The sequence below is a fragment of the Leptomonas pyrrhocoris genome, assembly GCF_001293395.1.
Source record: "Leptomonas pyrrhocoris isolate H10 chromosome Unknown, whole genome shotgun sequence".
NCBI classification, from domain to species: Eukaryota; Euglenozoa; class Kinetoplastea; order Trypanosomatida; family Trypanosomatidae; genus Leptomonas; species Leptomonas pyrrhocoris.
Window position 1 is genome coordinate 1249672 of NW_015438359.1, and position 21487 is coordinate 1271158.

Consider the following 21487-nt stretch of genomic DNA (forward strand, 5'->3'; position numbering starts at 1 on the left):
TCACCAGCTATATATAAAAGGACTGTTTACTGCCGATGCGAAATCTCTAGCTGTCGTGGGGCGTCACGACCACACACGAAGTCACCAGACTATTCTTTCAAGTCGTGTGTGTGTGTGTGCTTCTTAGTACTCACAGCAGTCGTCGCTCCAAGAAATGGGAACGGACGTGCGTCAAACGCCTCTTTAAAAACCCCACAACACAGATGCACCGAGGCGCCACTTGATTTGGGTGGTTGTTGTTGCCTTCACCTGGGAATCAGCTGTTCCGTGTCTCCTTCGCTACATAGCTCACCAATCGATAGCCTTAACGCAACAAGGAGCCCACCGCAGAGAAGAAAGTACCGCGTGCGTCAACAAAAAAAAAGGGGCGAAAATCATCTGCACTTCAACCTGCTCATTGAACGGGTGTCAACGCGAAGAGACAAGCGCAAGGGACTGTTATGGATAAAGAAAGAAAAAGAAACAGTAGGTGCTCCGTCATCGCCTCGTCTACAGCCACGTGTGGAAGTGCACACGTGCAAAGCATCTTTCGTGAGAGGAGGAGGGGCGCAAGACGTTGCAACGTGAGTTAGCAAGAGTTACTAAATAAAAAAAAGAAAAACCTAAAGAGGAAAGATTTTGAAACAATAATAAAAGTGGTAATGGCAGGGAAAGAGGAGAGAGCACAGCAGACCACCAAACGTGAAGCTTCTTTGGAATTAGACAAATAAAAAAACCCGATCACGCTTTCAAGAGCGAATCCCTGTTGCTTTCTTTCCACTTTGTTTTTGCCTCCGGACCATCTACCACACCGCGGACGGAGCCGCGTTTTCGCACACTCACGCACACACGTTACATGTGCGCGCTGCCCTGCAGGTCCAGCTCCACGTGTGCCTCAATCTCCACCGCTGCGTTGAAGGGCAGCTGTGCGACACCGAAGGCGCAGCGGGCGTGGCGGCCGACCTCCTCGCCGAGCACGTTGACGAGCAGCTCCGAGCAGCCGTTGGCGACGAAGGGGTGCTCGTGGAAGTTACTCGCCGAGTTCACGTAGCAGCGCACCATCAACACCTTCTTGATCTTGTCCAGATCACCGCCCGCCGCGGCCTTCATCTGCGCGAGGAGGTGCACGGCGCAGGTAGCCGCAGCCGCCTTGCCCTCCTCCACCGTCAGCGGGGCACCGAGCTGACCCACGGCGAGCTTGCCCTCCGCATTCTTGGGCAGCTGGCCGGAGATGTAGACCTGATTGCCGGAGATGCTGTACGGGACGTAGGCGGCGGCAGGAGCAGCAGGAGCGGGCAGGGTGATGCCCAGCTTCTTAAGGTTCGCCTCAGCAGTGCCGGTCATGATGCCTGAAGAGAAACGTTTTGGGGAGATAAATACGTGAGAGAAGAATGAAGTCGATAGAGAGACAACTCTGCGCAGCGGGACGGCGTTGATGGGGGTGTGTGTGAGTTTCATCGCCAGCGTTGAAATAACAAAACCCAAAACGATTGTGTAGATTCAGAATAAGAAGCGCAGAAGGAGAGAAAGGAGATGCTTGGGGGAAGAAGTAACGCACTCGCCAGCGGCATGCACCAGGTTTGGCCGACTCCCCGTGTCACGCGTATGGGAGAAGCTGCACAGACAAGAGAAGGAAAAGGAGGGGAAAAAAGGCTGGCATTTCGGAAAGAGAAGTCTTCGACCGTGCAGGCCTCACGGCGGCACTTGTATAATTGCACCTCCGCTCTGGTAGAGCCCCAAATCCGAAGACAACGAACTCCTAAAGAGGGCGAATATGTACAACCAATCGAAGCATATCTGCTCTCAGCTGTTCTACTGTTTGGTAAACGTTGAATCGTACGCTTTGCTTGCTGCGGTTGGCCTTCGTCCTGGACGGCTCCGCGCTGCTCGAGCACGTGGTCAGACCAAGCGCCGTTCCTTGGAAAGAACAAACAGAAAGGCAGAACAGCAGAGCCGTAGCTCTCTCTCCGCAGCTGGAGCGCAACGGCGCTTTCACAGAGTCGCCCAAATCACCCATAAACCAGCGCGCACACAGAGACACGTACTAAACGAGAACCGCCAACGGAAAGCGCAGGGCACAGGCATCAAACCACGTCACAACGTCCTCCTCCTCCTCACACCACCACCGTGCACCTGCCGCTTAAGTACACGAGACGTGCAGAAATAAAAGAATTATTCAATATCGATTGCGCGAAACGGAAGCCGAATGCCACCATCTTTGACAATTTTCTTAATTATTCCGGCTCATTGTCCTCCTCGGCAGAAGCGGAGCCTTCGGAATCCTCGCCGCTGCCGGCCTCGATGTCTACGAGGCGCGAGGCGGCGGCTCTGTCCTGCTCCCGCCGCTCCCGCTTTCGGCGCTGCCGCTCTTCGTAGCTGCCGTCTAATTTGCTCTGTGTGCGCTTGCCGCGGCGGAGGATCTCCTCCACCTTCGCCATCGCTGCGGTGTCGTCGGCGCTCTTCAGGAGAGCCTCACGTACGCGCCGACGCACCTTCTCACTGGCCTCGACGTCGCCGAGGCTGCGCAGATCGAGAATCAGCTTTATGATGCTGAGTTCCTGGTCTGGTGTGATGCTGCACGGTATCGGCTCTAGCTGACTAGCGCTATTCATTGTTGATTTTTAAAATCAATGAAGTATTGAAGACGGTTGGTAGCGCTTCTCTTTTTTTTGTATCCCTTTTACTGGGTAAATGCACCAACAAGCGTGCACAGCGCAAAAAGGAAAAACCGCTGCTTCGTATGATCGGGGTGACAAAGGAATGCGATAAAAAAAATAAGACGGAGAGGGAAAAGGCCAAGGAGTGCAACAACTCGGCAACGCAGCCTGGTTTCGCAGAAGACACTGACCAAAAGCGCCCGCGTTGAAGCAGTTGGAGTTTGCGTTTCTCCTTGTTCGCTCAGAGCGTACATTGGACAACCACAAGGTGTGTATGGGGAAGGGGGTAGAGAGAAATGAAGCGAACCGTTGAAGGCCGCGAGTGTGATCAAAAGAAAAAATGGCGTCAGCCGTCGACGAATGCAGCGGTATTGAAAAGGCATGGATTCGAACTTTTGTATGTGACTCGGATAAGCTGCTCGTTGCGGCATGCCTCGACCGGCAAAACGTCAGCACTAACGCGAGCCGTAACGCAAATACGCAAAACAAACGTGCTCCTCCCCCGTCAGCTGCTCTCTTTAGTGCTGCTCTCTTCCTCGCGCAGGAGGCGAAAGTGCCGCAAGAAGGACGACCACACAAAGCCAAATGCCTCCCCTGTTGTTGCCGTCCTCATCTCCTCCGGTGCGGCCTCGTCGTCGCCTTGATCCGGCGCGTCCTCCAGTTGGTAGAGAAACGTGATGAGATTGGACGTGGTGAGGGCCGGGACGCATCCACGCTCCAGTCGGTCCTTGACTCGCGGCACAAAGCCCTCAAAGGCGTTATTGTCGAAAGGGCAGTAGTGCAGCTCCTTCCCAGCGATGCCGCACGCGGCCCACTGAATCAAAAACTTTAGCTCGTAGTCGCCGCCAAACACGCCGCAGCCCCAGTTGCCGCCTGCAACGGCAGGTAACGCATGCACCGCCGCACCGGAGAGCCCGCTGACCAGCTTCATCACTTCGCGGTACACAGCGGCCCGGCTGTGCTCGTCGACGGTGTCGGAGCGAAAGTCCAACGCGTCCACTGCCAGCAGCGCCCCCCGGCACGTCCGCGGAGGGCAAAAAGCCTCGCCGTAGCTCAGGAGGCTGCCGTACGTGCCGGCCTGCACGCGGCCGTACTGCCGGTAGTCCGTCACGACGATCGACTCAGCGTGGCCCATGCGGCTCTGATACCAGCGGAGGGCGTTGAGGGCGGGGCACTGGGCGAAGGTGATCTCCTCCTGCACCGCACCGCCGGAGAGGGCGCCGCCGCCGATCCAGCGATTGGCGAAGTCCAGCCGAATCATGCCTTGCTGATCATCGATGCTCTCCGCTAGTGGGTGCAGCACCACCGGCAGCAGCGGGCCCAACGTGGAAGACAGCGACGAAGCCGGGGAGAACGCCGATGCCGTCGCCACCGCACACCAATGTTTTGGCAGAAGTCCTTGTGCAACGGCTGGCGCGACACGCAGCCGGTACGCCGTCATCTCCACCTCAGCGCCATGCAGCGGTGTCCACCGCTGCGCGTCCGTCAAGAAGTCAAACAACAGCAGCAGCTTCGTCACCTCCACGTTGTTCGCGCCGTCCGGTGCGGCAAAAATTTCAGTGTAATCCGTCGTCGGCAGCATCCGCGCATCGACCCAGTCGAGATCATCTGCGCCGCCGACCTCAGCGTCGTCGCGGGTGACCGCCTCTGTGCGGGAGGCGAAAGTGCGGAAGAACATGTTGGAAAGCAGACACCACATCTGCCGGCGTGTGAAGGAGACGACGGGTTGGTTGACCACGACGGAGCAGTTGCGCATTGCACCGATATCCTCCACCGTAGTGGGCGCCGAGTCTTCTCTGGGAGAGGCTGCCGTAAACAACGTAGGAAACTCCAAAGCCACGCGGAGGCTGGGCAGCAGCAGTGTCATAATGAACTCCCGCAGGGTGAAGGAGCGGCGGAGCATAAACTCGCGCACCGCCCTGCCCAGCGCCGGGGCGGACGGCAGCCCTACCCACCGTGCTGGTCGTTTGGCCATCTTTGTCACGGTCTCGTCCTCCACGCCGCTGAGAAAGGCATCGAAGACGAGTTGCAGCGTCGTGAGGCGTTGCACCGACTGCGGCGTGGGACACAGCACCTCCCAGCCTCTGCGGCGGCTCACGCGTGTCCGCTTCACGCAATGAAACCTGCCCGTACGCGGATGATAATGTATCATGGGTGCAGGCTGAAAGAGGTGGTAATGAACGTTTGCCGCGAAGGCACAGAGCAGCACATACAGCAGCGGGTAGTTCGTTTCAATGTAAACGATTGCTGAAGCCGCATCCAAAAACTCGAAGATCGATGCTTTTATTTCTCCTCTTTCCCTTCTGTGTTGAGATCTGCCAACTGGTCGTATTCGATCGAGTGTTTTCAATGGACACGGCTTTGTAACTCTTCCCGTAGTGCCCTTCCGCGTGTGGTAATGCTGTAGTCCAGCGGAGCACAGAGAAATGTGTCTCCTATGGTTCGCTGCACTTGTGCGTCCTCGCTCGCGTTGCGTCACGCTCGTTCACCTCCGGTACTCAGAAAGCAGAAGAAGAGAGAAGGGCGTTGTTGATGGTTTTTGTCTTTCCACAGATGCGAAAGGCGTACGACTTGGTGTTTGCGCGGCGCAGCGGAACACGGTGGTACGTGAGAACAGGCACAAGAAGATCTGTGCAGCGCGAAAAACGGATTGGCGCCATGACCAACCGCCTTTCTTTTAAAAATAATAAGCATTCGCTTTCGGTTTAATATGCAAGGCTTCGTTGCGACGAAGTCAAAAGACGCGCAGCGTTCGAAGGTGACGGATCGCATGGGCACGCCAAACACGGATGCAAAACTCCTACGGCAGAGAAATTGTCTTTGGTTGAGGAGAAGAATGAAAAGCGCGGCGAAAGAGACACCGCTGCGGCGGAGCGGGGCGTTAAAGCGCAACGGGAAGCGTGTCACACAAAAGCGGCGTCGCGCCAGTCGACACAGCACGCAGCCTTTTACCCTCTCCGTGCGTGGAAGAGCGCCGCGACGTGCACTGCCGCTCCCTCCCGCTACGCGAAGGCATTCGAACAGCGGTCCACAAGATCGAAGTGATCGGTGTAGGCGCCACCGGGCGCCAAGTTGGGGTTCAGCTCCGCGTTGAAGACGGCATGCAGACAGCGGCGCTCGTGGACAAGGTCGCCGCGTGCGCGTGCGTCGTCTAACTCGCCCTGAAAGACTTCCAGCGCCTTCGTTCGATTGCTGTTCCACAGGAATGCCCATCCAATGAAGAGACGGCACTTGCGCACCACCTCCTCATCAAAAACGGCCACGGCGACGCGGTAAAGCTGCAGGGCGCACAGCAACGCCTTGTCTGCGCGGTGCAGCGAGGCCCAACCGCCGCCGACGGTCTGCAGCTTCGCCATCATGCAACGGCCAACGTACTGCCGTGACATTTCCGTGGAGGCAAACAGCGCCCACTCGATGCTGTAATCGAAAAAGAAGGCGGCGTAGGTCGGCAGCGCGAGGTAAACGTCGCGGTGGCTACGTGAGCTCACCCCAATGCACACCCACGATGGCGGCACCGAAGGAGGGGCAGAGGTCGAAGGGACAGACAACACCGTGCGGGAGGCTGCCACGAGGTCAGCGGCGTTTTCCTCCACGTAGTCCGTCACGCGATGCTGTTGCTGCTGCCGGGCGAGGAGGGCGAGCTGCAGTGTGGCGCACGCGTCGTGCAGGCGATACACCTGTAGCACGCCAGACGCGTTGTTGCGAGGTGAACACGCAGACATGAACCGCATGCGTTGGATATGTATTACAAAACAAAAGATCACGGTGGAGGTGATGTTGCCCCCGTCGTGCTCCTCACTGGGGGAAGCACAAATGGGATGGTCGGTGAAAGCAGAAGAGTTGAAGGGTGAAAAAAAAGATGAAGACGCCCACAACGTGAGCAACACCACAGCACGTGTTCTTCGAACGGGAGACGGTGCGTGTAGGATGCAACGCATCAACGGTCTTTCCTTTCTGGCAGAAAAAGGAAGCATGAGGCCAAATAGGGAGCGCGTCTAACAAGACGCTGCATCGCTGGAAGAAAAAAAGATGAAGTTTCAGTGCTGTCGTTGTGTTTCCCTTCACGCGTGTGTGAACGTGTGTGTGTGTGGGGGGGGGGGGGAAGCGGACCCTAAGGCGCCGGCTCTGTTCGCTGATGCGTGTACGTAGAGGCGTAGGTGATGGGAAGAGGGGTGAGGAGCGGAACACGAAGCAGCAAGTGGGAAAACGAGAGACCGAACGGCCGCTTTCTCACCCAGGCGTCGTTGCCTGCGGATGCACGCACCACCGCACACGAAGATCAGGAGAGTGGATTGGAGGAGAGAACAGCGCCGATGTGAGACGACTCTTATGTGGACTCCTCATGGGGTTATTCCTCCGCAATTGGAGCGGACGTAACGCTCTCCACCACCTCGGGCAGCTGCGTCACCGGCGGCTGGTGGCGGCCCCGGCGCAACGGGCGTGTTCTCCACACCACTGCGAGCAGCAACACGCCGGCGCCGACCATGCCAACAAGCATTTGACGTTGAATTGCGTTGATAGAGTTTGTTAAGCCACGCAGTTGCCTCCGCACGGACACGTTACGCCGTTTCAGCATCTGCACCGACAGCTGCATCGCCTTCCGCTGCTGTGCCGCTCTTTGCAGCTCACTGCGCTGCTGCGCGATGATCATCTGCTGCTCTTGCCGTATGGACATGAGACCCTTGTTTTCCTCCCTCACGGCGGCCAGGTCGCTGTTCACTTTGTCCAGCGTCCTCTGTTGCGCACCGAAGCGGAGGTCAGCCGCCTCCTCGACGACACGCGTCCCGCTGGCACGGCCGCACAGGTAGGCGAGCCACGCACTCAGCAGACACGCCGCCATCCCCACTCCGGCGTCTTGCCGCTGTATGGCCTCCCGTTGCGCCGTGTGGTACACATCCGCGTCAGTGACCCCGGCCGTGTAGGCCTCCTCGCATAGTTGCTCGACCGTCTCAGGGGAGAGCGCTGGCGGCGGCGATACGGCCGTTTTTGAACTACCGAGACCCATGCTGTGAGGCGCGTGAGTGCAAGTGTCGGTGTGTGTATGCGTGTACTCTGCGGCGGACGTCGAAGATTTGTCCGTGCAGGTATTTCTTCTTTCCTATGTAAGTTGGGCCTGAACAAGGCGGTAGAGGAAGAGGCTCGACGCCCGTCGAGAGGGAGCGAGACAGCGGCAATACGGAATACAGGAGAGATGACAAGTAGCGAGAGGGCGGCTCCAGTGCGCTTACGAGGCGTTGCGCCTTCCCGCACCGCCGGAACATAAATGCGCGACTCACGTCGCCTGAACACGCCAACGTTTGAAACCAAAACAAGAAACAAGGGATGGACATGCGTTGGGGACGAGAGGCAGCCTGGCTTTGTTTATGCGTGTAGTGACCTTCCTAGCCAACTTACGTGAAGGAATGGAGGACCTTGAAGTTCGCCCTACTGTCTTTCAGCTGTTGTTTTCGCTGGATCGTGCTACTGTACATCCACACCGTTCGCGTGTGTCGGTGCGATTCCGAGAAACAAAAGCAACGCATTTACCTTCCACCATCTTCGCAAGAACACAAGAGGAAGACAGGAATGAGAGGTGCAACACGCGCAGTTCGCTTCGTACGTCATGCGTGAGTGCGGCCGTCTCGCACAGTCCTCTTCTTTGGGGTAACTATAAACATGAGCAGGTAGACAGATCCGCAGATGGAGGCGTGTGGCAGGGAGCATCACCACAGGGAAAAGAGCCGGCACTCTTTCATTTCGTCTAGGCATCCAGCGACGGCGCTTCCCCTGCGCACAAGTCCGCGTGCAGCGAGTAGCTCCTGGCGAGCGACGCGAAGACCGGCCGCAGCTGTTGCTGGAGAAGCCGCACCCCGCACCCGCGCATCTGCAGGAGACGGTAAGCGGTGTCCTTCTCTTTCCCCGCTTTGATGCGCACGGAGCTCGTGTGCCGCCGCGCCACGGACGCCTCAACCCCGAAGACGTCGTAGCGGGTGAAGACGCACCGCACGTTGCGCTCGCTGAACTGCGCCGTGTCGCCGTCCCGCACGTCCAACGCGGCGTAGGCGCCGTCGCATACAATGAAGAGATCCCCTTCGCCGCTGCCGACCTCCACGATCGTCTCGGCCGGCTCTGGGCAGGTCCACACGCAACACGTGCCGACTCGCAGCTGCGCCCAGGCCCCCACGGCCTGCAGCAGCGGAGTGCGCTGCAGCCACGGCCACGCCTCGCCAACCCGCAGAGCCCACCGATCCACCAGCTGTGCGCAGGACGTGAGCGGAACGGCGTAGACGAGCCCTCGCTGCTCCTCCACGAGGTGGGAACAGGGGATGAGCGTGGCATCGTAGTTATCCCCAAAGTAGTCGCCTTTTCCCAGCGTGACGCCGACGAGATCGACGTACACGCGGAGGGAGCCGCTCTTGACAATGAAGAGGTGCGCGCCGTCGCCGAGGATGCCCGCCTTTCCGCAACGAAAGATGGCCTCTGTGGTACTCATCACCCGCGCCGTGAGCACCATCGCCGCCAAATCGTCTTTGGACACTACGCTCGCGAAGTTCACGTCTTCTTCCAGCATCGCACGTAACACCTGCTGCTCCCGCAGCGTCTTGCGGTCGAGTAGAGGCAGGGCGGAGATGTACGGCGGCACCGCGCAATCAGCCGCAATCAGCCGACGCTGCCCATTCTGTGCCTCCGCCTCGCGGTGGTCACGCAGGGTCTGCTGCAGCGCGTTGATCAGATGCGTACTCAGCCCGCCTCCATCCAGATGTACCTCCACCACCGTCGGCGCCGCTCGAACCGCAGCGAGAAGACGCTCCCCCGCTGCGCAGCCGATTGGGTGGCCGCTGAGGTTCAACACACGCAAAGCACACAGACGGGGAAGGATCTCACACAGGCGAAGCACGACGTCATTCCCCGCCACGCTGCAGCTGGCGACGGTGTCGTTGTCGTACCACGACGAGACAGTCGAGAAGTCCAGCTCCTCCAACAGCGGCAGCTCGGCCACCAGGTCGAGGAGCGGTAGCATGCCGCGCGCTCCTACATAGATCGGCACGCCAGCACCGCTGTCGTGGGCCAGGCAAAACGTACGCTGCTGGGCGAGCGCGGCAACACTCGCACGCGCCGCCACGCACGCGGCGTCAGCGTTGCTGTCCTCCGTGTGCGCCAGGTCTGCTGCCGCCACGCCGCGCTCCGCCGCCTCCGCTGTCAGTCGCAGCGTGTGGGACGGCGTGTCCTCGGCGAGGAGTGCTAGCACCGCCCGGTGCGGTTTGCGGACGCCGTGGTGGCCGCAGCGCGTTAAGTAAAACGCGTAGAGTTGGTTTTGATTCGGCAGTGTCGTGACAGGCGGCGGTGGCTTCTTCACCTCCCAATAATACTCACCCTCGCTTTCATGGTTGCCGCTGCTGCTGCATGCAGGTCGGTAGCTCATCGTCACTAAGGAAAAAAAGTTTGGTGTGGCAGCGATTTGTTTGTTTTCTCTGATGCACAGTAGTCGACATGGCGGAGGAGAACAAGGCAGAGGGAGGTGGAGGAAAAGACCGGACACAAAGCCAAACGCACTCCGCTCGCAGCGAATTCCCAAAAACGAAGGCGACAGCCTTGCTTCGCTCCCGGTGTGCGTGTAGCGCTTGCTCAGACTTGCAGAAAGGCGATAAGTCCTTTCACATCTGCCCATAGGAAAAAAACAAACTCGAAGCTGCGATCGGTCCAGCGTTGTGCTCGCTGTCGTCTCGTCGCATTGTGAACGAAGCCGATGCAACTCTTGTTCCTCTGCCAATTTCAAAGATCCGTATACTTCATCGGGATAGTGTACATGTATGATGGAAAAGAGAAAACCCTTCTCACAGTTTCTGTCAGCTGCGGTAGGCCATCCACTCCCCATCGCGCTGTTCAACCCCAAAGTCCACGCTCTCCATCTTGCGCAGATCACCAAACGTTCGCGACAGGGTCTGCGCAACGCCGGGTGTGATGCTGTTGCCCCACAATGCAAGCTGCTGCAGCGCCGCACAGCTGCACAGGCTTTCTATTAAGCGAGCGAGACCCACCTCTCCTATCGTGCAGCTCGCCACACTGAGCGAGGCGAGTTGAGGATGCTGCGCGACGCCCTTGGCAAGATCGCACGCGCCTTTGTCACGCAGACGATTGCAGCTCACATCTAACTGTCGGAAGTCGTGTCTCCGCTCCAGCAGTCGCGTCAGCAGCAGCCCGGCGTCCTCCGACAGCTTGTTCCCCTTCAAGCTCAGTGTCATCACAGCAGACGCGCACAAGGCCACGACCAGCGCCTGAAGCTCGCCATCGGTCATGCCAAAGTAACTCACGTTGAGCTCCTCCAGCGTGCTGTTGCTCTTCAGCGCCGTGGAAAGGTGGTCCACCACGCTTGCCACCTCGTCCGGTCCCCGCAGCAGCGGCCGCCCGATGTTGAGCGAGATAAGACTACGATTTGCCCCCAGCGAGCGGCAGAGCGGCACGAGGGACTGCACACTCATCTCAGTGTTGTACAGGTCGAGGACGCTCAACGTCGTGTTGTGCCGCAGCGCGGCATGGAGTGCGAGTCCGCACTGTCCACCCAGCGGATTGCCGGCAAGCAACAAGGCGCAGAGGGAGTCGTTGCTCTCCACTCCCCGTGCCAGCGCCTCCGCGGCCGCCGATCCAAGGCTGTTGTACTGCAGGTCGAGCCGCACGAGAGAGTCGGCGTATTGGGCGAGAGCCTCCCCCAGCAGCGCACCACCGCGGTCAGATATATTGTTGAACGGGAGGCAGATAGAGGACACACCGCGGAACTCACGCAACGCGACGACGACCGCCTCCACGTCCTTGTCCTCCAGACGACGGTTGAAGTTGTTGAAGGTGTTGCCGCGTACCGTCAAGGCGCCGGTGCAGCCGGTGCCGCGCAGATCTTCTCTCACCTCTGCGCCAACGGCGCAGCACGCGGCGTGATAAGCATCCGCCCAAGCAGTAGAAATCGGCATTGTCAGGCGATGAATCGCACCTTATATAGCTGGAGTCTTTCTGCCTAAGGAAAAGCGTGAAGAAATCCGATTACACGAGGTGGTACAAATGTGCGTCGCGTCACGTAACCTTCAAGTGTGCGTGCAACCGCTTCAATTCAGCTCGACAGTACTCCTGCGGAGGTGTGCAGGTTGAAGGGCGAGTGCGCAACGGTACTAGAAAAAAAAATAAAGTGTATGGCGCTCGGCGAAGTCCTTCTTCTCTCAACTCCCTCTGCAGAGTCCGCCAAGAAACGAACCGACACACATCGAATCAAAAGACTCAAGTCGGGGTACAAGGCAAAAGTGGAGACGAGGAAACAACGGCAGAGGCAAAATACCCGCGTCACGTTGCAGAAGGCGGATCTTGCGCCTCACTCGACATTATCATTTGTTTTTCTCTCTGTATGAGGCAATTGCCAGAAAGCGCTGGCACCGCCGAAGAGCCAGCAAAGAGGCCCTCACCGTTTCAAAAATGCTGGTTTGCGTGCACTACAACTGTTTCTCCACTCTTTTCAAGTTTGTCTTTTTTCTTTTGAGACGCATATTTTCAAGCGGGCAACGCGGCAGCGCTTCGCGCTGCCAGTCGAGGGAGTAGAACAGCCGTTGCGGAAACTTAGAAAAACAACAGAAATAAAATGCTAGGAGTACTAGTAGTCATACTAACACGGATCGGAGTATAAATGTATGCTTATGCTGTTTACGGTGAAAACCTCTTGCCCCAACCACCATATTTCTCGCGTGTTTCTCCCTTATGCCAAGGAGTAACCCCAAAAGAAGAAGAAATGAGGCGGTGGAGAGGCCATGCAGGCTCTAACAAGACGAGTTCAACACGGAGAGCAGTCGAATCTCACGCGTGCGCTTATTCACAAGAAGAGGAAAAAAAAAGCTCAGCAACAGAAAAGACAGAGAGAAGACGGAAAAAAGAGAAGAAGTAATGCCGCAGCGTGAGATATTTATGGCGGCAAAGCACGCACCGCACGTCTTCACCAGACAACATCCAAAAAGGAGGAAAAAAGCCTCGTGGGCGGAGAGCCATGAGGGGAAGCAGCCGTGTGCCACGATGGGATTCAAGACACAAGGAGAGGAGAAAGCAGTTTTGAAATAAGGAAGACCATCGGCAACAAAACAGTGGGGAAAAGGGGCGAGGGGACGGAGGAGTCGGCGCAGACAGTCGAGAACGAGCTCCGAGCAATACAAACCTCAAGCAAGAAGGGAAAGGCATAAAGCAGCCGCGATGGCAGCAGGGAGACCTAAAGCGAAAAGATAGACGTTCGTGCGGTCACCTCCCTGAAGCGGTGAACCAAGGTGATAAGGAAGAAGGAAGAAGGGAAGCGAAATCAAAACCGTTTGTCGGTCGCGAAAGACGACCACAAATTCGCCTACGTAAATAGGAAGAAAGTAAAATCCAAGAATGAAGCAAAACCAAAAGCACACAAGCCCACAGCCGTGCCGCAGACCCGCACCGTGCGGCACAGCTGTCGGCCATATAGCGGCGACGTGCAAAATAGAAGGGAAAGAAAAGGACTAACAAGCAGAAACCACACACGTGCAGGATAAGAGAACACATGTAGAAAACAGAAGCGACAAAGGCAGCAATGCATATTTTCAACCTTTCCCGCACTTGGTGTGGAGAACGACTCCCCCTACGAGACCTTTTGTACCCATGGCCTTTCCAGCCTATGTACGGCACAGCCGTCGCTCTTCATTTCGACAAGAGAGTGGTTTTTCCCCTCAAATTGATCAACACGTCAATGAAGAAAAAAAATAATAATAAAAGACACCTTTAGAGAGCAAACGCTCACACGAACAGAAAGAGAGATGCGAAATTCTGTGAATTGCACACTCCTGCCGTGTACGTCCAAGGAATGCTTCAGCGCCCAGATAAACTGCAGTGCTTATGGCATAAACAAATAGATAGAATTGCGCTGCACCTTGCGGAAGCCTCGGCCTTCACGACCTTAACGACGTCATTTTCTCAGACATCGTGAAGGGCGTGGCATGATGGCTGGAGGGACAACCCAACGCGCTGTATTGATGGCTTGCTGCACCTTCCCCCTCCCGTCTCTTCGTCTTTTTCTTCGATGCCAGTGGCGAAGTTAGGCGGGTGAAGCGAGCTCAAAGAAAAGTAAAAGAAAAATAGAAAAATGAGAGAGATCGATGGTGGTAGATTCGGCTTCGATGCGCCGCACCTCGAATAACAGGAATGGAAGTGCATAAACTAACGCATATATGTATATATTTGTATGCGTATACAAACCCATCTAAGATAACGGCAACGGGAGTACTCCAACGGAGTGATTTCCAACTCGAGACCCCAAAAACACCGAAGGAAAAGGAGAGGAACGTCATGTGCGAAAACCTCATAGAGAGAAAGAGATGCAAACACGGTTGGTCGAGCTTCGCCACAACACACAAAACGGGGGAGAGAGAGAAAACAATGTGCAGCGTCAACTCTACAACCTTTGGAAATATCACTACCTTTATCGGCCCTTCAGATACGTAAGCTAAGAGGGCGAGAGGGAAGCGAAGGGCTCATCGGTGACCTTCCGTCTCTCCCACGCACTTAATCACCCGCGCCGCAGCTTTCGTCCTGCATCTGCGCCCCTAAACCAAAAAGAAACACGAAGAAAACGAACTATGAAGCAAGAGACGCTTTACGCAATCGCTCGCTACCCTTGTTGCAGGAGGTGACAGCAACGGGGGCACCGCCATAACGATGCGCGCTTTCGGAGACAATGAAACAAACAGAAAGCGGCGGAATACGTCGGCAAAGGGAAGAAAAGCGCTCTGATGTCACTGCAGAGGTTCCTCATGGATGTCCTTGACGTCCCCCGTGTCCGAGTCCGCCGCTAAGGTGTTCAGCATGTCTAGCACCTTCTCGTTGAAGCCGTCCACGTCATCCGTAAAAACCTGATGCCCGGCGGTAGGCAGCGTGTCGACCAAGACGTGGAAACTCTTCGCGCGCATCACGGTGGCCATTTCCATCGCCTCACCCGGCGCGAGCCACGACGTGCCACCAAAGAGAAGCATCACACGGATGCGCTTGTCCAGCTTGAACGGCAGCACGTCCTGCAGCGGCTCCTTCGCACAGACGTCGTAGTGGCAGCAGGCCTGAAAGAGCGTCTCCCCGACAGGCGATCTCTGCGCGTTGCAGTGGTACAAGTAGTCGTAGAGCGGGTCGGTGTTATCGAGAAACGACTTCCACTTCGCGTCGAAGTCAGGCCGGGTGTGGCGCAGCAGCTGCGGACCTCCCGGACCCGCCGCCCGCAAAAGAGCGAGGGGGCTGACGTGGTAGAAGAGAGTAAGCATCAGCTGGAGGAGGAGGGGGTACTTCTTCACGCGGTTGCGGTCGCCGCGCACCATCCCCCACGGCTCGGTCAGGCAGAGCTGCTTGATCTCAGCCGGACCGCACCGCATCGCGTAGTGCGCCGCCACGAAGCAGCCGAAGGAGTGGGCGAGGACGATGACGGGCTTGCCAAAGCGCAGCCGCTGGAACCACCGCTCCAGGTAGCCGCATACAAAGTTCATCGCCGTCTGCACCGACGTGGCACGGTGCGCACGACGCTCGCTGCGCGCAAAGCCCGGCAGGTCCATCGCGTAGACGCGGAAGTGCTCCGCGAAGAACCGCCAGTTCTGCGCCCACCCCGCCACCCCGCCAGCGAAGCCGTGCACCAGCACCAGCACGTCCCTCGTATCGACCTCCTCCTCCGCCTCCGCTGCGGCGGCGATGTTCGCGAGGTCGCCGGAGCTTCTCACGGCGCGCAGACCGCTAGAGGTGTCCGCCGTGGCTGCTAGGTCGTCATCGCAGCCGCGTATGTCGTCCGTGGAGATGGTGTTTAGACCTGCAATTCTGGCTTGGTAGTAGGGCAGGCCGCGAAGCAGCAGACGCTCCGTGATCTCGAGCTGCCTCCTGTCCGTCGCCACCCACGAATAAAAGTGCTTCCGGTGCGGAGCTTGACGCTTGTAGAGCTCTGCCTGCGGCTCCGGCGTGCAACACAACACGGGGCTGCGTCGGTGAACGACAGACATGAATGAAAAGAAGGCAGAAAGGGGGATGGTTGCGATGTCGCGGTTCCAACGAGTCTGAGTGGCTGCGTTGGACAATGGAGAGCTGCGTGGGGTGATCACCGTCGAAGATCGATGAAGGCCCGAAAGCAAAAGCAGAAACGGGCGCAAAAACTCTCCTGTTTGAGTCCTCGCTGATGGAGGCGGGAATCATCGAAGGCGGTGAAACACACGCAATGTTGAATTCGCGTACGAGCACACAAACACAGAAAGAGAAAAAAGACGATGGACGCAGTGAGAGGCGGAGGAAAATGAGCGCGAAAAGGAATAATAGATGAGAAGAGTGCGGAGAGTCAACAGTAATAACAATGATACCTATTATTATGATACACAGAGAGGATAGCGCACCAGGAAGAAGTCAACATAATTCGCTGAATCGAAGCCCAATGCCGGTGGAGTACCCTCCTTCGCGCACGCCCACGAAAGAGATGAAAACTCTCATTGTCATTTCGCACACAAGTCATGCGGCATTACACAGTGCCTCCATTTCGAAAAGAAAAGGGCCGGCAAAAGGCACAGCATCGATCGGCGACCGCATCACGGCGCAAAAATACTGTTGGCATGACGCAACAGTGACGCTACATACTCTTCTCTCTTCGGTAACTGAAATGACGCCAAATTGAAATTCATCTTCAACAGTCGCTTGCCGCACAATCCCCTTCTGGAAACAATCTTTCCAGGTTTCACACACCACTCAGGCAAGGGAAAAAAAGGACTATTGCGCGAAGAGCATGAGGTCAAGGTTCGCACACACACACGCACACACAGAGAGAGAAAGATGGAGCCACACTCGCCGTTTCAGCAAAACAAAGAAGACAAAAAAATGACGCACAACTGCGCACAGGCGACAGGCAGCATATCACTGACACGTTCATCAGCTGCGCATTGCCTCGCAGCTCCGCCTGGAAGCACCACCGTCAAAGCGGCGTTGTCCCTCCTCAGAGTTGCCTCGCTCCCTCAACTTCGATAGGACTCCTCAAACAAACCAGCGACATCAAGTCAGAGAAAGAAAATTAAACGCCGAGGCACCGACAGCGTCATGGACCAACAACGAATACGAGAAAGAAAGGGCGAGAGAAAGGGCGGAGCGAAAGGACCTTCCATCCTAACTGGAAGTGCAGGTGCCGACCACCGAGTTGGCCTTGTTGTTCATCAACAGCGCCGTAATAAGACCGAACAGCCCCAACGCCTCCGCAAAGATGAGCATCAAAATCATCGGCACGAACACCTTCTCCGTCTTGGCGTACGCGTAGCAGCAGATATCGCCTACAATGCCGATGGCGTACCCCGCCGCCAAGGAGGCGAAGCCAGCCGCCAGCCCAGCACCGAGGTGCATGTAGCCGGAAAAGATCGGGTATCCGTTAATCTTCATGTTGTTGCAGATGATCACAGACACGATGAGCCCGTAAATGCCTAAGATACCAGCCATGACGACCGGCACGATGCCACGCATGACGCGTGTGGGCTGCACAATACCGAGCTGCGCCACAGCCACACCGGCCTTCGCCGTCCCGTAGGCGGCCCCGACATTGGCGAGGGCAAGGGAGAAGGCTGCGCCCAGCATGCCAAAGAGGAAGGCTTCGGGGTCGCACGACTTCGTTGCGGACATCTCGATTGTCGCGATTTCTTTCTTTCGCTAGAATATTTGCTCAAGAAGGCGTTCACACTCTCCTGTTGAACTGCGCTACACACTACGGCAAACACCTTAACTTCTGAGTACGTCAACGAGGAAACGGTGTTGCAAAGACAACAATGGGGGAGAAGAGAGAAAGAGAAGAAGAGAAGAAGGAAAGAAGTCGAAAGCTATGCGAAAGGGTTTCTCTTGAAGGGCGCCACATCAAGTCCTACAGAAGGCACTTCACTACAGCAGTTTCATGAAGAATGCAGGGAGCTACGAGCTGACAGCTTTTCGCGGGTGCTCACGTGGGCAGAGTGTGAAACGGCATGTCAGCCGTTGTTGTTTGTTTGTTTGCTGTTGTTGTTGGGTGAGAAGATAATCAAACCAATTTATCCTATCAACTATTCCTCGTGTTCATTTTCTCAAAGCACAAATTCGTCTGGAAAACCGTAGCGCCAGAGACAATCGTCCAAACGCGCCTTTTTGCCGCCAACGCAACCATCGTCGGTCAATCAGCCCAAAAAAATGCAAGCGGCGTTGAGGCCCTACTCCAGCAAAGAGACCAGCGGCACAGACGACACCGACTTCACGACGCAGCCCTCTGCAGCTGACCTGCCGTTCGCACTATTCGGCGGTGTCCCTTTCGGAAGAACAGCCGTGATGCACTTCACAGTTGTCACTGGTGTGTAGAGAGTGAAGTTCGTGTCCACCTGCATCCGTGCGATGCTCTCTACCGTCGCGAAGCCGGAGTAAACACGACCAAATACAACCTGCGTCGAGTCCAGCTGCGGCTGCGGCGAGAGCGTCACCACAAATCTGCTGCAGGCCGGCGTGCCCATGACTGGGCGGCAGCTCAGCAGCCCCGCACCCACGTGCCGCAGCCCCGGCCCTTCGGAGCTGCCCTCCACCGCTGCCACCTCATCTGCGGTGGTGCACCGCGCGCAGAGGTTGTCGACCTCACCCACAATGGCGAAGCCGGCCAACACACGCCGAAAGATAAGTCGGCGAAGTTGCCCACTACACGCCAGCTGCCAGAACGCATCTGCACAGTAATTCTCGTACAATTCAACGCTGAGGGATCCGCAACTAGTTTGCAGCTGCACAACGCGTGCTTCACTGGCCATTTTCCTTTTATCTTTTGCGCGTACTATATCAGTTCGGATGATATTAACGGAGCACAGAGAACGAAAAGGTGGGGGCAAAGAGGAGAAGCATCAAGTGAAGCAGGAGCACCACCCACCAAGGCGGGGGACGTTTACGTGTCGGCATCGTTAAAGACGACGCAAAATTGCATTTACCGACGCACACACCGGCAACGTAACTGTGTAAAGCCTTCAGAAGGAAGTCACAAAGGAAAGCGAGCAATGCCAATGAGAAGCCCCTTCTTGAGCCCTGAGCGAAGTACACATCACCACTTATTAGAAGGAAAATACACCTTGCGACGCCCACGGCCCGCCCTCCACAACATACACCTCTTCGGAAAGGGATTAACAAAACATACGCACTCCTCTGAGACAAACCTTACCTCCCCGTTTCCACGCAGCACGCACAGCGCACCGCACGGGAGAGGAGCGGCGCAGGGGGCTCCCGCAGAAGGCAACCGCGGAGGAGGAGGAAAGGTCAGCAGCGCGGCCGTCCGCAAGGGGGGCACGCCCGCACACACACTTACACACACATACACGCACGCGCGCACAGGCACGCCGCAAAGCCGCAGCTCATTGATCTTGGTTGGGGTTTGGAAGAAGTAAGGTCATCTCGCACGCAGCGCGCGCATCACCTGTAGCAAAGATATTCCGTTATAATCACAGCAGCGGCGCAGGCCCAAGCGCACGTGCGCGCGGGCCCGTCTGCCCAGTCGCAAACAGGAAGGCTCTTTGGGGCGTTTCCCACGCTCGGGCGAACCGGCGTCACCCAGCGCATTCAAACCCCATCACTCCATCACCTCCGCACACACTCAGGGGAGGAGAAGCACCGCACCCCGGCGCATCTCGGAGGGTTGTCCCGCGTGCGCGACACCGGTTCACCGCGCACGACCTTTTGACCCCCCTGCGCGCGGCACCGCCAACCGCAGCGGCAGCACACCGCGTGTCAGATGCCAATAGTCATAGTAGTAGTATTGCTTCTCGTCAGACAGGTCAGCATTGCAGAATACACGCATCATCATTCACGCGCACGCGCCTCCACGCTCCAGCACGCAAGCAACATAGCAGCAACAGCACCCACGGCGCGGCGCAGCGCGATCGCTCAGACACGGGGGACACAATCAACACAAGTGAGGTTCAGACAGAAAATTGGTTTTGACTCGAGCGTCCTTGATCGTAATCATGTATCGCGCACGCCACGCACAGCGCACCGCACGGGAGAGGAGCGGCGCAGGGGGCTCCCGCAGAAGGCAACCGCGGAGGAGGAGGAAAGGTCAGCAGCGCGGCCGTCCGCAAGGGGGGCACGCCCGCACACACACTTACACACACATACACGCACGCGCGCACAGGCACGCCGCAAAGCCGCAGCTCATTGATCTTGGTTGGGGTTTGGAAGAAGTAAGGTCATCTCGCACGCAGCGCGCGCATCACCTGTAGCAAAGATATTCCGTTATAATCACAGCAGCGGCGCAGGCCCAAGCGCACGTGCGCGCGGGCCCGTCTGCCCAGTCGCAAACAGGAAGGCTCTTTGGGGCGTTTCCCACGCTCGGGCGAACCGGCGTCACCCAGCGCATTCAAACCCCATCACTCCATCACCTCCGCACACACTCAGGGGAGGAGAAGCACCGCACCCCGGCGCATCTCGGAGGGTTGTCCCGCGTGCGCGACACCGGTTCACCGCGCACGACCTTTTGACCCCCCTGCGCGCGGCACCGCCAACCGCAGCGGCAGCACACCGCGTGTCAGATGCCAATAGTCATAGTAGTAGTATTGCTTCTCGTCAGACAGGTCAGCATTGCAGAATACACGCATCATCATTCACGCGCACGCGCCTCCACGCTCCAGCACGCAAGCAACATAGCAGCAACAGCACCCACGGCGCGGCGCAGCGCGATCGCTCAGACACGGGGGACACAATCAACACAAGTGAGGTTCAGACAGAAAATTGGTTTTGACTCGAGCGTCCTTGATCGTAATCATGTATCGCGCACGCCACGCACAGCGCACCGCACGGGAGAGGAGCGGCGCAGGGGGCTCCCGCAGAAGGCAACCGCGGAGGAGGAGGAAAGGTCAGCAGCGCGGCCGTCCGCAAGGGGGGCACGCCCGCACACACACTTACACACACATACACGCACGCGCGCACAGGCACGCCGCAAAGCCGCAGCTCATTGATCTTGGTTGGGGTTTGGAAGAAGTAAGGTCATCTCGCACGCAGCGCGCGCATCACCTGTAGCAAAGATATTCCGTTATAATCACAGCAGCGGCGCAGGCCCAAGCGCACGTGCGCGCGGGCCCGTCTGCCCAGTCGCAAACAGGAAGGCTCTTTGGGGCGTTTCCCACGCTCGGGCGAACCGGCGTCACCCAGCGCATTCAAACCCCATCACTCCATCACCTCCGCACACACTCAGGGGAGGAGAAGCACCGCACCCCGGCGCATCTCGGAGGGTTGTCCCGCGTGCGCGACACCGGTTCACCGCGCACGACCTTTTGACCCCCCTGCGCGCGGCACCGCCAACCGCAGCGGCAGCACACCGCGTGTCAGATGCCAATAGTCATAGTAGTAGTATTGCTTCTCGTCAGACAGGTCAGCATTGCAGAATACACGCATCATCATTCACGCGCACGCGCCTCCACGCTCCAGCACGCAAGCAACATAGCAGCAACAGCACCCACGGCGCGGCGCAGCGCGATCGCTCAGACACGGGGGACACAATCAACACAAGTGAGGTTCAGACAGAAAATTGGTTTTGACTCGAGCGTCCTTGATCGTAATCATGTATCGCGCACGCCACGCACAGCGCACCGCACGGGAGAGGAGCGGCGCAGGGGGCTCCCGCAGAAGGCAACCGCGGAGGAGGAGGAAAGGTCAGCAGCGCGGCCGTCCGCAAGGGGGGCACGCCCGCACACACACTTACACACACATACACGCACGCGCGCACAGGCACGCCGCAAAGCCGCAGCTCATTGATCTTGGTTGGGGTTTGGAAGAAGTAAGGTCATCTCGCACGCAGCGCGCGCATCACCTGTAGCAAAGATATTCCGTTATAATCACAGCAGCGGCGC

At 57.5% G+C, this 21487-nt stretch overlaps 10 protein-coding genes and 7 non-coding genes across 28 annotated transcripts; all 17 read right to left on the reverse strand.

Annotated features, from left to right (window-relative positions):
• Nucleotides 1-831: 831 nt before the first annotated feature.
• On the reverse strand, nt 832-1595 carry ABB37_02216 (putative endoribonuclease L-PSP (pb5); the record flags this gene model as incomplete). Of its 4 annotated transcripts, none has more annotated exons than XM_015799093.1 (1): nt 832-1595. In XM_015799093.1, exon 1 carries the CDS (start codon nt 1321-1323, stop codon nt 832-834), a length of 492 nt encoding a protein of 163 aa, XP_015662571.1. In that variant the 5' UTR covers nt 1324-1595. The 4 variants fall into 4 exon arrangements, with proteins under 4 accessions (XP_015662571.1, XP_015662570.1, XP_015662569.1 ...); XM_015799092.1 differs by having other exon boundaries at nt 832-1568; XM_015799091.1 differs by having other exon boundaries at nt 832-1516.
• Nucleotides 1596-2213: 618 nt separating this feature from the next.
• ABB37_02217 (hypothetical protein) lies at nt 2214-2714 on the reverse strand (the record flags this gene model as incomplete). Of its 2 annotated transcripts, none has more annotated exons than XM_015799095.1 (1): nt 2214-2714. In XM_015799095.1, exon 1 carries the CDS (start codon nt 2589-2591, stop codon nt 2214-2216), a length of 378 nt encoding a protein of 125 aa, XP_015662573.1. In that variant the 5' UTR covers nt 2592-2714. The 2 variants fall into 2 exon arrangements, with proteins under 2 accessions (XP_015662573.1, XP_015662572.1); XM_015799094.1 differs by having other exon boundaries at nt 2214-2711.
• A 427-nt stretch (nt 2715-3141) lies between these two features.
• On the reverse strand, nt 3142-5134 carry ABB37_02218 (putative poly (ADP-ribose) glycohydrolase; the record flags this gene model as incomplete). Of its 5 annotated transcripts, none has more annotated exons than XM_015799100.1 (1): nt 3142-5134. In XM_015799100.1, the coding sequence occupies exon 1, from the start codon at nt 4786-4788 to the stop codon at nt 3142-3144; it is 1647 nt and encodes a 548-aa protein (XP_015662578.1). In that variant the 5' UTR covers nt 4789-5134. The 5 variants fall into 5 exon arrangements, with proteins under 5 accessions (XP_015662578.1, XP_015662577.1, XP_015662576.1 ...); XM_015799099.1 differs by having other exon boundaries at nt 3142-5126; XM_015799098.1 differs by having other exon boundaries at nt 3142-5101.
• A 504-nt stretch (nt 5135-5638) lies between these two features.
• On the reverse strand, nt 5639-6435 carry ABB37_02219 (hypothetical protein; the record flags this gene model as incomplete). Its single annotated transcript, XM_015799101.1, has 1 exon — nt 5639-6435. Exon 1 carries the CDS (start codon nt 6365-6367, stop codon nt 5639-5641), a length of 729 nt encoding a protein of 242 aa, XP_015662579.1. The 5' UTR covers nt 6368-6435.
• Nucleotides 6436-6984: 549 nt separating this feature from the next.
• ABB37_02220 (hypothetical protein) lies at nt 6985-7750 on the reverse strand (the record flags this gene model as incomplete). The annotated part of the gene is made up of 1 exon (XM_015799102.1): nt 6985-7750. Exon 1 carries the CDS (start codon nt 7639-7641, stop codon nt 6985-6987), a length of 657 nt encoding a protein of 218 aa, XP_015662580.1. The 5' UTR covers nt 7642-7750.
• Nucleotides 7751-8376: 626 nt separating this feature from the next.
• ABB37_02221 (hypothetical protein) lies at nt 8377-10088 on the reverse strand (the record flags this gene model as incomplete). Of its 2 annotated transcripts, none has more annotated exons than XM_015799104.1 (1): nt 8377-10088. In XM_015799104.1, the coding sequence occupies exon 1, from the start codon at nt 10036-10038 to the stop codon at nt 8377-8379; it is 1662 nt and encodes a 553-aa protein (XP_015662582.1). In that variant the 5' UTR covers nt 10039-10088. The 2 variants fall into 2 exon arrangements, with proteins under 2 accessions (XP_015662582.1, XP_015662581.1); XM_015799103.1 differs by having other exon boundaries at nt 8377-10086.
• A 374-nt stretch (nt 10089-10462) lies between these two features.
• On the reverse strand, nt 10463-11879 carry ABB37_02222 (hypothetical protein; the record flags this gene model as incomplete). 2 transcript variants are annotated; one of them, XM_015799106.1, is made up of 1 exon in its annotated part: nt 10463-11879. In XM_015799106.1, exon 1 carries the CDS (start codon nt 11576-11578, stop codon nt 10463-10465), a length of 1116 nt encoding a protein of 371 aa, XP_015662584.1. In that variant the 5' UTR covers nt 11579-11879. The 2 variants fall into 2 exon arrangements, with proteins under 2 accessions (XP_015662584.1, XP_015662583.1); XM_015799105.1 differs by having other exon boundaries at nt 10463-11832.
• Nucleotides 11880-14392: 2513 nt separating this feature from the next.
• On the reverse strand, nt 14393-15799 carry ABB37_02223 (putative mitochondrial hypothetical protein; the record flags this gene model as incomplete). The annotated part of the gene is made up of 1 exon (XM_015799107.1): nt 14393-15799. The coding sequence occupies exon 1, from the start codon at nt 15626-15628 to the stop codon at nt 14393-14395; it is 1236 nt and encodes a 411-aa protein (XP_015662585.1). The 5' UTR covers nt 15629-15799.
• Nucleotides 15800-16769: 970 nt separating this feature from the next.
• ABB37_02224 (putative vacuolar type h ATPase subunit) lies at nt 16770-17377 on the reverse strand (the record flags this gene model as incomplete). Of its 2 annotated transcripts, none has more annotated exons than XM_015799109.1 (1): nt 16770-17377. In XM_015799109.1, the coding sequence occupies exon 1, from the start codon at nt 17271-17273 to the stop codon at nt 16770-16772; it is 504 nt and encodes a 167-aa protein (XP_015662587.1). In that variant the 5' UTR covers nt 17274-17377. The 2 variants fall into 2 exon arrangements, with proteins under 2 accessions (XP_015662587.1, XP_015662586.1); XM_015799108.1 differs by having other exon boundaries at nt 16770-17374.
• Nucleotides 17378-17827: 450 nt separating this feature from the next.
• Nucleotides 17828-18430, reverse strand: ABB37_02225 (cyclophilin 3 putative (CyP3); the record flags this gene model as incomplete). Its single annotated transcript, XM_015799110.1, has 1 exon — nt 17828-18430. The coding sequence occupies exon 1, from the start codon at nt 18404-18406 to the stop codon at nt 17828-17830; it is 579 nt and encodes a 192-aa protein (XP_015662588.1). The 5' UTR covers nt 18407-18430.
• Nucleotides 18431-18995: 565 nt separating this feature from the next.
• On the reverse strand, nt 18996-19071 carry ABB37_02427. Its single transcript, XR_001548656.1, has one exon. It is a non-coding gene; the product is annotated as a snoRNA (small nucleolar RNA).
• Nucleotides 19072-19369: 298 nt separating this feature from the next.
• ABB37_02429 lies at nt 19370-19450 on the reverse strand. Its single transcript, XR_001548657.1, has one exon. It is a non-coding gene; the product is annotated as a snoRNA (small nucleolar RNA).
• A 341-nt stretch (nt 19451-19791) lies between these two features.
• Nucleotides 19792-19867, reverse strand: ABB37_02430. The gene has a single exon (XR_001548658.1). It is a non-coding gene; the product is annotated as a snoRNA (small nucleolar RNA).
• Nucleotides 19868-20165: 298 nt separating this feature from the next.
• ABB37_02432 lies at nt 20166-20246 on the reverse strand. Its single transcript, XR_001548659.1, has one exon. It is a non-coding gene; the product is annotated as a snoRNA (small nucleolar RNA).
• A 341-nt stretch (nt 20247-20587) lies between these two features.
• On the reverse strand, nt 20588-20663 carry ABB37_02433. Its single transcript, XR_001548660.1, has one exon. It is a non-coding gene; the product is annotated as a snoRNA (small nucleolar RNA).
• Nucleotides 20664-20961: 298 nt separating this feature from the next.
• On the reverse strand, nt 20962-21042 carry ABB37_02435. The gene has a single exon (XR_001548661.1). It is a non-coding gene; the product is annotated as a snoRNA (small nucleolar RNA).
• Nucleotides 21043-21383: 341 nt separating this feature from the next.
• Nucleotides 21384-21459, reverse strand: ABB37_02436. Its single transcript, XR_001548662.1, has one exon. It is a non-coding gene; the product is annotated as a snoRNA (small nucleolar RNA).
• Nucleotides 21460-21487: the final 28 nt, after the last annotated feature.